Source organism: Rhinoraja longicauda, chromosome 5, assembly GCF_053455715.1.
Source record: "Rhinoraja longicauda isolate Sanriku21f chromosome 5, sRhiLon1.1, whole genome shotgun sequence".
In the NCBI taxonomy this organism is placed as follows: Eukaryota; Metazoa; Chordata; class Chondrichthyes; order Rajiformes; family Arhynchobatidae; genus Rhinoraja; species Rhinoraja longicauda.
This window is the reverse complement of record NC_135957.1, coordinates 28,618,502-28,634,253: the sequence shown is the minus strand read 5'-3', so window position 1 is coordinate 28,634,253 and position 15,752 is coordinate 28,618,502. Positions and strand designations below refer to the sequence as shown.

The following is a 15,752-nucleotide window of genomic DNA, read 5'->3' as shown; positions in this document are numbered from 1 at the left end:
TCATACCACTGGGCTGCAAACTGCCCAGGCAAAATATGAGGTGCTGTTCCTTCAATTTCCGGTGGGCCTCACTATGGCACTAGAGGAGGCCCATGACAGAAAGGTCAGACTGGGAATGGGAGGGGGAGTTGAAGTGCTCGGCCACCGGGAGATCAGTTTGGTTAATGCGGACCGAGTGCAGGTGTTCAGCGAAGCGATCGCCGAGCCTGCGCTTGGTTTTGCCGATGTAAATAAGTTGACATCTAGAAAACACTATACATGATTACAATCAAGCCGTCCACAGTGTACAGATACAGGATAAAGGGAATAACGTTTAATGCAAAATAAAGTCCAGTAAAGTCTGATTAAAGACAGTCCAAATGCCTCCAATGAGGTAGATGGTAGCTCAGGACCATTCTCTAGTTGGTGATAGGATAGTTCAGTTGCCTGATAACAGCTGGGAAGAAACTGTACCCTGAATCTGGACGTGTGCCTTTTCACACTTCTGTACCTCTTGCCTGATGGGAGAGGGAGACTCATCCTTGATTATGCTGGTGGCCTCACCGAAGTGGAGTGAAATGTGGGCCCCTCAAGAATAAAAGCAGTCAACTTTATGTGTAGTCACCGGAAATGGGAAAGGTCCTTAATGAGTGTTTCTCCTCTGTTTTTACCATGCAGCAAGACATGAGGACCGGGGAACTTGGGGCAATCAATGGAAGTATCTTGAGGGCAGTCGGTATTGCAGTCGAGGAGGAGCTGAAGGTCCTAACGCGTATGAAGGTAGACAAATCTTCTGGGCCTGACCGGATATATCCGAGGACACTGTGGGCAGCTAGAGAGGAAATTGCAGGTGCCCTGGCTGAGTTTTATGAGTCAACATTAAATATGGGTGAGGTGCTGGAAGACTGGAGGATGACAAATCTTGTGCCTCTATTTAAGAAGGGCTGCAAGGAAAAGCCAGGGTCCTACAGGCCAGTGAGTCTATCTAACATTGCGGTTGGTAAGTTATTGGAGAGTATTCTGAGAGATAAGATATACATGCATCTTGATGGACAGGAGCTGATTCGGGTTGTCAGCCTGGTTTTCTACATATAAGTTCGTGTCCCACAAATTGAGCTTTTTGAAGATGTGGCCAAAAAGGTTGATTAGGGCAGAGCTGTAGATGTTGTTTGTAGGTATTTCGGCAAGGCATTCAACAAGGTTCCGCATGGTAGGTTGCTCTGATAGGTTAGATTGCATGGGATCCAAGGAGAGCTGGCTGACTGGATGAGAAATTGGCTTCATGGAAGGAAGCAGAGGGTGACGGTGGAAGGTTGTTTTTCAGACTGGAGGCTTGTGACCAGTGGTGTGCCTCCGGGTTTGGTGTTGAGCCCTTTGCTGTTTGTCATCTAATATCAAAGATCTGGATGAGAACACACAAGGCATGATCAGTAAGTTTGCAGTTGACGCTAAAGTCGATGGTATTGTTGATAGCGAAGATGGTTGTCAAAAATTGCGGCAAGATCTTCATTGGTTGGGCAGATGGGCTGAGGAATGGTTGATGGAATTTAATACAGAGAAGTGTGAGCTGCTGCATTTTGGCAAGTCAAACCAGGGCAGGACCTGCACAGTGAATGGTAGGTTTCTGGGTGAAAGGGGGATGTTGTAGAGCAGAGGGATCTAGGAGTGCAGGTATACAGTTCCTTGAAAGTGGTAGACACAAGTAGATAGAGCAGTCAAGAAGGCTTTCGGCACATTGAGCTTCATCAGTCAGAATATTAAGTATAGAAGTTGGGAGGTAGGCACAATATGCTGGAGTTACTCAGCGGGTCAGGCAGCATCTCTGGAGAGAAGGAATGGGTGACGTTTCGGGTCAAGACCCTGCTTCTCAACCCGAAACATCACCCAATCCTTCTCCCCAGAGATGCTGCCTGACCCGCTGAGTTACTCCAGCATTTTGTGTCTACCTTCGATTTTAATCCAGCATCTGCAGTTCTTTCCTACACATATAAGTTGGGAGGCTATGTTACAGTTGTACAAGACATTTACTGTGAGCCAATTTGGGCCCCATATCTGAGGAAGGATGTGCTGGCTCAGGAGAGGGTGCAGAGGAGGTTTACAAGAATGATTCCAGGAATGAGTGGGTGAGCATATGATGAGCGTTTGACAGCACTGGGCCTCTACTCGCTGGAGTTTAGAAGGTTGAGGGGGAACCTCATTGAAACTTACAGAATAATGCAAGGCATAGATAGAGTGGATGTGGAAAGGATGTTTCCACTGGTGGGAGAGTCTAGGACCAAAGGCCATTGTCTCAGAATTAAAGAGTGCTCTTTTAGAAAGGAGGTGAGGAGGAACTTCTTTAGTCAGAGGGTAGTTAATCTGTGGAACTCATTGCCACAGAGGGCCTTGGAGGCCAAATCAGTGGATATTTTTAAAGCAGAGATAGACTAATTCTTGATTAGAACGGGTGTCAAAGGTTATGGGGAGAAGGCAGGAAAATGGAATTTGGAGGCAGAGATCATCCATGATTGAATGGTGGAGTAGACTTGATGGGCCGAATGGCCTAATTCTCCTCTAACGTGAACATTGGTGAGGCCACATTTAGAGCACTGTGCTCAGTTTTGTTCATTCTATTGTAGGAAAGATGTTGTTAAGCTGGAAAGGGTGCAGAAAAGATTCACCATTTACTGGTGTCAGTCTGCCAATGCAGATTTCCCTTATGACCATTATGGTGTAAAGAATCAAAGTAAAATGTTATTTTCCTCTGTGCTAAAATCAATCAATCATATTTGTTTGCCCTGGAAGTATACGAGTGGAAAAGGCGTCAGTGCTACCATCTGAGACCTGGACACCCAAGCATGAACATGAGTTTGCTACTTGGGCAGAAAGCTTTAACTTTGCTTATTTTGCACACTCCACAGTGGCTCTCATGATTTTGTTTTGCCTTTTAACTGTTTCTTTTGAGTGTTCTTCTGTTTTAACAATTTGAGGAGACATGTGTTATATGTAATAATTTACAAAGCAAATCTATGGGGATTATCAGATGATTAAGTGTGTAATTGAAACTTCTTTTAAAAATCCATCGGCTTTCAAAGGTTCTTTGAGGCTTGCTTCCCTGCAGCTTGAAGGATACCCAGACAGATGGTTAATCTTCAAACCTTTACTAGGCCTGCTATGAGCCTTCAACCCACCACCCACAGCAGTATTGTTTTCACTACCAAGCAAGCTTATTGCCCTCAGCCAATGTAATATCCACCCATCCAAGAATCAATGGAAACCTGCTACCCCACTGATTAACTGAACCAAGACCTAGCTATCCATTCCATAAACCTATCGATCAAAGGGTTCCACCATCCACCAGCCAATACTAATCAGACTAACCTTCACCTACTAATTCCCCAACCTCCTTCATTGCACCCAGGACCCAGTTGCTGCTCAGACATTTGATAGCCATTGTATTTTCAAGTCAAGAAAAGGATTTCTCAGCTCAAGGCTCCCTATTCCCCTTCCAGTGTGAAGTAACAAATGACTTCAGTTTTCTGGTCTTGCACATTCAAGCATTTATACCAATAATGAAGTCCAAGAGCTGAAATAAATCATCTCCATTCTTGCTCTCGCACCTCTGTTATAACCTCCTCTTATTGCTTTCTTTTTACTTTCCATGAGAGATACTTCTACTCTCTTCTGAGATTATTTTTTGGCTTCTACCTCCCATCAAGGGAGCCGTGTACGTTATATACTCTGGAAGAATAGATTCATGTTCAATAACTCCAGTCAGGAAATGCTTTGGAAAATTACAATCATGTAACAATCGTCACATTTAGAAACGTTTGTAAGTGTATTCCATTTGCCTTTCATGAAGAACATACTCTGCTGATATTAAAAAAATAAAGCAAAGTAACACCTATTCCACTTACATGATAAACTGTAAGCAGCCAACTAACATTTGCATGTACTACCAAAGAGAAAGGCAGGAAGCTAATTTAAGGAAACATAGCTACAGCATTTTTGGATTACCTTTTGAGAAATTCTGGTTTTAATGATGGTGGTATTGGATGAGATTATATCAAGAGCCTTAAATTAAATCAAACTGATGACTGTGTTGTTGGTCATTGAGTTTTAGGCACATTATTTTGACAGTTTCCAGAGGGCTTCACTTCCAGCCAATGTCAGAACAAAGGATATGAAAATTAATCATCTGTCTGCCCTGCGAAGCCAAGAGAAATCGTTTTCGCTACCCATCCTGTTATTGCTGAAAATTTTATTTCTAATAGAATAATTTGACCCCAATGCTCGTCTATTGGAAATCCAGGGCATTCAGGAGACTAATCAAATAAATGCATGAAATGCAGATATGTTATTGATTCCAGTTTCTGCCTTCGATGTCTAATCCTTCAAACTATTTGTCAAGTGAATCAAAAGTGATTTCAATGAAAAAGTAGAGGTTTTGTTTTATCTCAGACAAGGTTCCCAACTGCTTGCATACAGATTTTTTTTTAGAAGCAGAGATGATGAACAGAAGCTCACTAAAATAAGGAAATATCAAGGTTGAAAGATTACACGGCATCTGTAGAAAGAAACACAGAGTTGGCATTTCAGATCGAAGATACTTCAACAGAACCTTTGGCCTGAACTGTTAACCCTATTTCTCTTCCCACAGATACTGCCTGACTGAGTGGGTTTGTTTTCGGATTTCCAGCATCTGCAGTTTCTCTTTGCTTTTCAATCAAAATTGAAATAATAACATTAGCTAGATGAGTAATGATTAATGGAGGGTAAGTTTTGTTTTAAAAATCTGTAAATTATAAAAGCAATGGTGGAAAAAATTTGACTCTGACATTTTTCATGTGAATTGCTCGTGAATAATTGGTATTGGTGTTGATTTATTATTGCTTTGTGTATTGAGAAAGAGAGTGAAAAACTTCGTTTTGCTTGCTTTCCAGGCAGATCCTACCATTCATGAGTGCAATGTATACTGTTGCATACATGAATGTAACAGTAGTGCAAAAGAGAAAATAAACAGTGCAGAATATAGTGTTACAGCTACAGAGATAGCTACTAATAATAAGCACATGGCAACACAAGAGACGCAAGAGCAAGTCAGTCAGCCCCCTCAGCCTGTCTCACAAACCAACTTAACCACTGCTGACCTGCACAGCTCCTTATTATTTTATTATTTTATTATTTTATAATAATAAAATCTCATTATTATTTTTTAAATAAACAACATCTGATGAGGTTCCATGTAGTTTTGCTTTTGAAACCGTTAAACGTGCAGATTTTATGACTATTGTTTCATATCATCATATCATATATATACAGCCGGAAACAGGCCTTTTCGGCCCTCCAAGTCTGTGCCGCCCAGTGATCCCCGTACATTAACACTATCCTACACCCACTAGGGACAATTTTTACATTTACATTTACCCAGCCAATTAACCTACATACCTGTACGTCTTTGGAGTGTGGGAGGAAACCGAAGATCTCGGAGAAAACCCACGCAGGTCACGGGGAGAACGTACAAACTCCTTACAGTGCAGCACCTGTAATCAGGATCGGACCTGAGTCTCCGGCGCTGCATTCGCTGTAAAGCAGCAACTCTACCGCTGCGCTACCGTGCCGCCCTGAGATGGCCAGTAGTACTGTGCACAGTAATCTCAGCTCTCTGATAATAGGGAACCCCAATTGAATAAAAATACTTGCTCCACTATTTTCTTGATAATCCTTTTCTTTTGCTTTTAAATAATTTCATTTGAAAACATTTCCGTGCGGCGTGCAACAACCCTAATGACTGAAAAATAAACTGAATCTGCTGCAAATACTCAGCAGATCTGGCAGGATTTGCAGGGGGGGGAGCAGATTAATCTTCTGTCAGATGAATAGCTCTATATAAGAAAATAACTGCAGATGCTGGTACAAATCGATTTATTCACAAAAAGCTGGAGTAACTCAGCAGGTCAGGCAGCATCTCGGGAGAGATGCTGCCTGACTTGCTGAGTTACTCCAGCTTTTTGTGAATAAATAGATGAATAGCTCTATCCTTGGTGATCATCAAAGGATCACAGGTTGAACTGATCAGCAATCCAAAGTAAAATGGTTATGATAATGACGCACAACAGGACACAAAGTGCTGGAGTAACTCAGCAAGTCAGGCAGCATCTCTTTCATTCCAGAGAACACGGATAGGTGTGAAGTCAGGGGGAGGAAAGTAGCAGGAGGGGGGGAGGAAAGTAGCTGGAGGGGGGAAGCTTCACAATCCACAACCCTTCAAACCTGTCTCACACCTATTGTTCACATATCTGGCCTTTGTTCCAACCACATGCCTGTCAAAAAATCCCCCTCGGCAGTGTCGACCTATTACTTGCCACACTTTGTCCTGCCACTCCCCTTTTACAGCTTTCATCTCGTCCCCTACAATCAGTCTAAAGAAAGGTCTCGACCTGAAACGTCACCTTTCCATGTTCTGCAGAGATGCTGCCTGACCTGCTGAATTCCTTAAACACTTTGTGGCCTTTTGTGTATTGACCAGCATCTGCAGTTCTTTGTTTCTGCATTATGGCAATGCACATTGCTTCCAGCAAATCATAAAATTATCATTGCTGTTTAACAAATCTGGACTAACTGCCTGGTCTTTTGATCAGTTTTTAAATATTAAGACCTTAGTTGATCAAATAAAGTCCCTTGAATAGCTGAGAGACGTCCAAGACATATTATCATTTAGTCACAGTGTCAGCCATTGAGGCAGCCTTTTTCTTTCTCAATTTCTCAATTCCTCAATCGTAATTCATTTAAGATTTAAACTTTGTGGAATATTGTCAATCATAAGTGAATGAAAAGGGAACAGAGACAGTGATAGCTTCTAATGACTGTTCTGTGCGCAGTTGGTTCATATAAATGATATGCATGATAGGTCTCCATATCATCTCCATTATTTCCGCTTCAGGAATTTTAAAATTCAGAAAGTGCATCCACTTTCATCTATTGGCGTGAGATGAAGTCTGCTCCTGATCTTCTGCTGTTAAGAGACTTAAGGTTAATCAAATTTCTGTTTTGCTTAGTCTATTAAAATTCTACGCAATTAATATAAATGCAGCTTGCCTCTTCTCGGTAGACTGCTTGTTCAGGTCTCGAGACAATGGGTTAAATGCTGACCATCGCAGAATTCACTGTACACAGGGGAAAAAAACACAAACTCTCTGTGACTCCAGAGCGTGGAACCTCGCTGACAATTATAAATGTGACTAGGATTATCCATCTCTTGATTTGCAATTTTCTATCAATGATTCTAGGTAATTCTGTTACCTGCTTACACATACACGGAAGAGATGAGGACAAGGCAGCAAATTGCCTTACTTGAATTTTAGTCAAGGCAGCTGCAACAAAAGTATTAACAACAATGTGTAGAAAGTGGAGGAAGACAATTATAAGCACAATTAATGCCATGGTATTGATTGCATATTGTGTCATGCAAATGACAGTAGTTTGACAAATTCTCCTTCAACTCCATCATTTGGCAATTTTTTTTTCATGCATGTGTCTATTAAGAGGAGAGTGATCTGACTGGAGAAGGAAGGAGTGTGGTAGAGAAAGTAGCAAAGTTCACTTCCAATTACCTTCAGGTTGAAAAGACTATGAGACAACTTACTCCAGTTGACTTTTACTTTGCAGTCGTGTTTCAGATACTAAACATTATCTGCTGTTCTCCAGTGAAAGAACTGCTGCCCTTGTTACCTTAGCTGGCTAGGTCTGACAAAGGGACGGGGCTCTGAGCTCAATTCCCAGCCTTCCTCCTAATTACAGGAGGCAGCACGGTGGCGCAGTGGTAGAGTTGATGCTTTACAGCACCAGAGACCCAGGTTCGATCCTGACTATGGCTGCTGCCTGTACGGAGTTTGTACATTCTCCCTCTGACGGTGTGGGTTTCCTCCGAGTGCTGCAGTTTCCTCCTTCACGCCAAAGATGTACAGGTTTGCAGGTTAATTGGCTTTGGTAAAGATTGTAAATTGTCCCTAGTGTGTCTGGGGATCGTTGGTTGGCATGCACTCAGTAGGGCAGAAGGGCCTGCTCCCGCACTGTATCTCTAAACTAAAAGCTGGTTTCTGATCCATCAAATCGACCTGCACTTGGGCCTACTGAATTGTGCTCAGTGAATCACCAGGTGCAGATTCTCGAACCTCACTGTCCCTTTGATAGTATTGGTGCTGCTAAGTTCAGTACTGACACTTGACAGGATAAGGGTGCATCTCCAGAAAGGCTCTCCTACCCATTGTGGCTCGAAGTCCAAGATGAGTGGTGAATGGCTGTGTTGAGTATGTGAGAAACAGTCAAGTATTAAAAGAAGACAAAAGGGAAGAGGAATGGTTGTAGTTAAAGTTTGCTCTTTTGGACAGATTTGTAGGCCCCGGAACATTGTGAGGATTGGATGGACAATTCATTGTGAGGCAGATTCAGAGCATTCAAGCAGTGTCAATTAAGTGAAATAGAGTCATGGAGGTATCGCATAAAACAGGTTTTTCAGCCCATTACATTTATTCTGACAACCATACCTATGCTAGTTTTGTTTGTCAGCCCTAATTCCATATCCCTCTTTGGTCTGCTCATTCAAGTTCCTGTCAAGATGCCTTTTAAATGTCACCATTCCTGCCTCCATTAGCTACTCTAGCAGCTCAATCCAGATAGCAACTACACTTTGTATGAAAGATTTACCTCATAGACCTCCCTTAAACCAGTTTTGCACACCCTCGTCTTGGGAAATGGACACTGGATATCTACTCTATCTACGCCTCTCATAACTTAATATACCTCTATCATGTCACCTCTCAGCCTCTTTCACTTCAAGGACTCTAAACTTACATGAAACAGAACAGCTTTCTTTAAAATATTTGTTTCTGGAAGAAGAAAATAATCTTGGAACAATTTCCATTGTGGAACATGCTTTTCTTTTGTCAAAATGAGCAGAGTTATGTCTTTCCATTTGACTTTTATAAAAATGGTAAAAGAATAAATCGATACGAGCAAGAAACAAAAATCGATCTTAAAGATGACAATTCTGAATAACAGCAGAAAATAGAAATGGACTTGAGTATATTGCCACCTCTAGGAATAAATGATAGTTTGCTCAACTCTTTTTTGAAAGAATTTGCCGATCAAAGTGAGAGCTGCCTCCTTCTGTGACTCAGTGTTTCAATCTTGCTGCCTAGTTGGGAATGTCAATGAGCATGTACCTTCACCGGTTCTCATTTTCATCCCTCTGTTCTGAATAGGCTGCACGTAGAACTGTGCGCTAAGTAGATCAAATTGCCCATGAAGTGGCTGCTTGAAGCATTGTAAACCATGCTTTTCTGACATTTTGCACAATGGCTTACATAACAAAAAAAAGGAGACTTCTGCTGGCAGTAGATTAAATTAGAAACTCTGCCTCAGAGCGTTACACGGCATTGTAGGGCGCAAGGAAGAGGTGCATTACTAGGATGCAGTTATCAGGATGCAGGGAATCGCAAACACTGCAGCCGTCTAACTGTACACGACTTGCCATAATTTGTGGCTTCAGCTCTCCAGAGCCAACCTTTTTCTGAGATGTGCCTGCAGATATGTCTGCAGCTGGATTAATTCTGAGCAACAGTTGCAGAGCAGCTTTCTGCCCAGCAGAGAGCTAGTTGCAGGATACCTGCCTGAATGGTGGACTCCTCATGGAGTCCAAGGGGGCAGCATCAAGATCCATAGATTCCTAGCTCTCTGGTGCAAAATCCATGCAATGGATCCGTCCAGTTAACCTGGTTCAAGTGCATTGGACCCATTAAAATGAATGGGAGAAATTGGCCATGCTTGAAAGGTAAGAAGACCCTTTTGTTTGGTTAAGTAGTTTAAATCTTTTTTAAGTGTGTGTGCATATATGTTTATGTGGATGGCTCGACTAATCATGTATTGTCTTTCCGCTGACTGGTTAGCACGCAACAAAAGCTTTATTGCACGTGACAATAAACTAAACTAAACATTTTCATGTTATGTTTATTCTTTAATAAGTCACATGAGATTTGGAATATTTGTGAATGTCAAGTACATTCCCAGTCACTTGATTTAAACCACAGCCTGAACAGCGGGTGAGCTGTGGGTGGGGTCGAGGCTCCTTGGTGGTCAAGACCATTGTATGCGCGCAGATGCGCAAGCACATGTGCTGGGGCAACCTCTGCCATCCATTGTACTGCTCCTGGTCTTACAAATGAACTAGCAACCAGCTTCCTTATGGAATATTCCACCCTGGATCACAATGTGATCCGCAAGGCAGGCAACTGGGATTCCAAAGGCAGCCTGAAGATGATGGCAAGGCTACGAGCAAGACATATTGACACAAGTTCAGCCAATGCGGATATGAACACAACCACATGAAGACGAGTATCAATGCATCTTATAATTTATAAGTTGCATTCTGTAGTTGTGCTGTTAAAAACGGAAAAGTAATGCCCTTTCTAGTTTAGAGATGCAGCGTGGAAACAGGCCCTTCGGCCCACCAAGTCCATGCCGATCATTGATCAACCTTGCACTAGTCCTGTTACCCCATTTTTTTTGTGTCCTACACAGAAGGGACAATTTATAGAAGCCAATTAACTTACAAAGCTGCACGTCTTTGGAATGTAGGAGGAAACCAGAGCACCCAGAGAAAACCCATGTTGTCACAGGGAGAATTTACAAACTCTGTACAGACAGCACCCATGGTCAGGATCGAACCCAGGTCTCTGGCACTGTAAGGCAGCAACTTTACCAATGCGCCCTTGTGCCACCCATATATAAAATTCTAAATACAAAAATAAAATTGATAGGTCTGTGTACAACAAAATTAATTGTAATGTCTACTTTATAAAAGGGTTTATCTGATGCATCTGTGCTCAGCATGAAAAAATAATCTTTCAAATAAGTTTTGACTTATAGAAACATAGAAAATAGGTGCAGGAGGAGGCCATTTGGCCCATCGAGCCAGTACCACCATTCGTTATGATCATGGCTGATCATCTACAATTAGTAACCCATGCCTGCCTTCTCCCCATATCCCTTGATTCCACTAGTCCCTAGAGCTCTATGTAACTCTCTTTTAAATTCATCCAGTGAATTGGCCTCCCTTCTGTGGCAGAGAATTCCACAAATTTACAACTCTGGGTGAAAAGTTGCTTCTCACCTCAGTTTACTATACTCACTTCTCACTTGCTCTAGTGTAGAATGTGTTTTATTTTCACACTGTCCTTTATTGGAGCATTTCCCAAGAGCCAAACAGAAATTCTGTCATTGCACTTATCACATTAAATGGCACAGATTCTTTCCGTTCGCTACTCTTTAGATAACATAATGATTTCATCTCCTTTAAACTCAGTGAATTGAGCTACAAGCCACATCACAAGTCACAACATCTATTGCATTGGAATAAACTTTTCATTAAAAAAAGCACACAGTTTGCTGTAAGTTGCATCTCCCTTTATTATCAAAATAGTTAAGAGTGGAACATCTCTAATCAATCTTCATCAATTCTGCCTCTTTGCCACTCACAGTGACTTTAGCGTTTATCCCCACAGTGCAGACATTAAAATAATCAGCCACATCACCTAAGGGGTTTTTAAACATATCATCACTGGCAGATGCTTTCTCCAGCCCATCTTTTCCAGACTGGAGGTTCCTTGCTTTCACATAATTGTAGAACAGATAACTTCTATCTAGCTCAGCATCAACATGACATGTGTGCTCTGTTGTCACCCTTTCAATCATTACCCTCCATATCTCTTCCATTCTGATTCTTTATTTCTCATCCTATCCCTTTTTTCCGCACCATCCCTCTTTTCTTGACTGATCTCTTTTGCCCCATTTTCTTCCATTCTCATTCTCCCCTACGCTTTTCCTACTCCTATCTTTCCCTTTCAACCTTTTTCATTCGTTCCCGCCTCACCTTCTCTCCTTCTCTCATTCCATCTGTTTCCATCATTTCTTACCTCCTTATCTTCCTACCCCATCCTCTACCTGTCTTTTTCCACTTTTTTCATTCCACTTCACTTCTACCCTTATGCTTCCCATCTTCTTGTTTCATCCCACATACCAAAATGGAGATTGGCTCTGGTGAGGTGAGAGGTAGAATCGAGAGAGTTGAAGGAGAATTAAATGGGTCAGGACAGCATTATTTAAAAAATGAATGTTTGGTGGTCAGAGTGGACTCAGTGGACTCAAGGGCCTGTTTCTTTACTCAACGGTTCAATGGTATTTTACTGTCACATGTACCTAGGTACAGTGTAATGCTTTGTTTTGCATGCAACCTGGGGAAACCATATAGCAGACCTTACGTAGGCAGTACACAAGTATTGCCACGTTGCTGGCGCCGACAAAGTTACAAAGGTTTACCGGACGGTCCTATCTTCCCTCCCTATCTTCCGCCTGCAACTACACATGGCAGCAGCCCAACCCATCTACCCCTCACCCCCCCCCCCCCCCCCCCCCCCCCCCCCCGCCGCATCCCCTTCATTCTTTTCATGGCTCGCTGGGATACTTCCCATGCGTGACTGTGACTGTCTGTCTATGATTCTATGACCCTTTCCTACTCTTCCACCTGCTCCACGATGTTTCTGTTTGAAGTCATCAGAAGTCATAGAAGGTACATGATGGGGTGCTTGCTTTCACCAGCCATGGCATGGAATATAAGAGCAGGGATGTCGTAGTATAACTTTATGAAAGTTAGACTACAGCTGGAATACCGTGTGCAGTTCTGGTTGCCACACAATGGAATGGATGTGATTATGCTGGAGAAGGTGCAGAGGAGATCGGCTCAATCGGAAGAGAGCTTTTCGGTTTAAGGAGATGGAATGGGTTTGTTTTCCTTTGAGAGGAAGAGGCTGAGGGGTGACCTGAGAGAGGGATACAAAATTATGAAAGTAATAAATCGCAATAATTTGTTTTCCAAAGAATGCACAAGTATATTCTCTGAACGCATTCAAGATAGGGCTAGATAGAGCTCTTAAGGATAGCGGAGTCAGGGGGTATGGGTAGAAGGCAGGAACGGGGTACTGATTGAGAATGATCAGCCATGATCACATTGAATGGCGGTGCTGGCTCGAAGGGCCGAATGGCCTACTCCTGCACCTATTGTCTATTGTCTATAAAGTGCGTGGTAGAAAGTTTGGAGGGGGTTCCTACAGGGAGGTTTTTCACACAATGAGTGGTTAGACTATGAAACACACAGTCTGAAGAGGTAGTTTGCCAAACTGTTTGCAGAATGTGGTTTTGCTGAGAGGGTCTGGAGGATGATGCGAGGGTCCTCATCATGGTTCATTGAGAGCAGCTGTGTAACCAAGGATTTTTCTGACTTACGGGCTGTTACCGGGATTCATTTGGAGAAGGACATCAAGTGCTGTTGGAAGATAACATCATTCAGTGAAAGACGCTCTTTGGTCTGCCTTATACTTGCTGGTTTTCCAGCAGAGTGAGTTGTAAAGCTGGCCCAGTCCAGATTCCAGGAGTAAGGGCTAAGTAAGTGCTGCGGGATGCACTGAAGCCTGGTGCAGTCAACACAAAAGTTCTGTGGGGCAGGACCACAGTCTAGGGCTGGATACTGAGGGGCTGAGTATGGTGCAAATGCCCCTCTAACAAGGGAAGGGATATCACCCCAGGGAACCACATGAGTGACAGGGAATTTTGTGTAAAGATATGTGCTAACATTGTTGAGTACGACACTACCAATATTGAATGTATAAACGCGAAGAATTTATTGAGAGTTTTTGCACGATTTTGTTTTGTATATATTTTTTATTTTGAATAAGGTTTATTTTTGAAATTAAATGGAAAGAGGGAATGGGTACAGGGATTCATAAATCACTATCCAAAAGTTTGAGATAAGGAATACAATTTAATCTTGCAGAATTTAAGTAAAAATTTAAAAAAATGTACACAAAGATTTAAACTCGCTTTTCCTGATGTGTGCGGTGATGATGTGGCTTTGCAATACGGAAATTGGATTACTAAAGTTTCCCTGCACCTCCTTCCCCTTTCTCCTGCACTGTCTCCCTTCTCATCTGATTCCTTCTCATCCTGCCCCATCTTCTCATCCTCTCCCAGTCTTTTTCCTTTACTTGCCTTTCTCTTCCGTTCCCTGTTATCCCTTCTCCTGTTGCATCATCCCATTCCTACTGGCCCTGTCCCTTCTGCCCCATCCTCTCTCTTCCTGCCTCATTCCTTCCCATCCCCCCCCCCTCCCCCACCCCCCCCACCCCCCCTCCTCCCCCTCTCTTACTGCCCCATCCTTTCTCATTCTGCCTCAACACTTCTCTTCCTAATGATTGTCAATAAACTGCAAAGGGTCCAAAATAGACTTATGAGGATGCTATCGAGTCTGGAGAGTTTGAGTCATAAGGAGAGGCTGGATCGGCAAGGTCTTTTTTCCTTGGAGCGCAGGAGGTCGAGTGGTGACCTTATGGAGGTTTATAAAGTGATGAGGGGCATAAATGAGGTGGATAACCGCAATCTTTTCCACAGGGTATGGGAGTATAAAACTGGGAAGCATAGTTTTATGGTGAGAAGGGGAAGGTTTAGAAGGGGCCTGAGGGACAATTCTTTCACACAGAAAGTGGTGCGTATATGGAACGAGCTACAAGAGGAAGTGGGAGAAGCATGTACAATTGCGACATTTAAAAGACGTTTGGATAGGTACAAGGAGAGGAAAGATTTGGAGGGTATATTGGACAGGAAAGACAAATGGGACTGGCTTAGTTTGCTAACTTGGTTAGCATGGATGAATTGGGCTGAATGACATGTTTCCGTGCTCTTCAATGCCTCTGTGGCTTGATAACTCCTGCTCGTGGTGTCCTATATTCCGATAATTCCAATAACAAAAGTGCATGTTACTTGCTGGAAAATGACACGTATGTTAAAATTTGGTTCATGTTTTTAGGACCGCATGAGAAATTATGATTTGAATTGTTAACTTCTGTATGAGCTTACATGTATTTTTATGAGACTGAACAAGTTACCTAACTGAAGACAGATTTCATTTCCTCGGGTAATAACTGTAGAATGAAATCTAATCAGTTAACAAGCTTCATATTTCCTCCTCCCTTCAGGCCTTTCAAATTACTTACTTTGATTTTTCAAGTATAATATCGAAATAATTTTTCAAGAGGTACAACACGTGCTCAGGTGTCCACTGTTTTACTTTTGTGGGGCCATTTCTGATTGCTGTGTCAATGCATGCACTTGTGACTCCAGGCTTGTCTGAAATCAGGTCTCACAACATCTTGCTGTGCAGTCTGACCAAACTGCGGCTGGCAATCTGGCTTTTGGAATCAGGAGTAATTTAAGACAGGTGCCTCACCAGAAGAGGAAGGAGCTTTGCCTGCTGAGGGCTGGAGATGGAAGCTGAAGTGGGATTTGTCGGCATGGGCTGGATGGCCGACAATGTAGAATAAAGTAAACCCTTGTTTTAATGGACCCCTATACAACAGAAGGTGGACACAAAATGCTTGAGTAACTCAGCGGGTCAGGCAGCATCTCTGGAGAGAAGGAATGGGTGACGTGTGTCTATCTTTGATTTAAACCAGCATCGGCAGTTTTTTTCCTGCCCTATATAACAGATTTTGGTCATCCCGGATGGAGCTCCCCATGCCACCCCTGGCTCGCACAGCCTCGGATTCCTACACAGCCACCACCAACAGACCGCACTCAGTCACCATGGGGCTCCCTCCACTCTCACCAGCTGCCAGTTCTGTCGACCGTCGCTTTCCCTACTCCACCGTTGCCACCTCCGCCTTCTCCCATCGCTCTGTCCACTTGGC

At 42.9% G+C, this 15,752-nt stretch overlaps 1 protein-coding gene across 15 annotated transcripts in view; it reads left to right on the top strand.

Moving 5' to 3' along the window:
- Nucleotides 1-15,752, top strand: part of LOC144593513 (myelin transcription factor 1-like protein) — a 346,938-nt gene that overhangs the window by 248,983 nt on the left and 82,203 nt on the right. For 11 of the 15 annotated variants that reach the window (XM_078399197.1, XM_078399201.1, XM_078399195.1 and 8 more), the window contains one exon: nucleotides 658-759. The exons of the other annotated variants lie outside the window; for them this stretch is intronic. In XM_078399197.1, coding sequence (XP_078255323.1) covers nucleotides 658-759 — 102 coding nt within the window. The remainder of the gene's footprint in view (nucleotides 1-657; nucleotides 760-15,752) is intronic. 15 annotated transcript variants of the gene reach the window in all.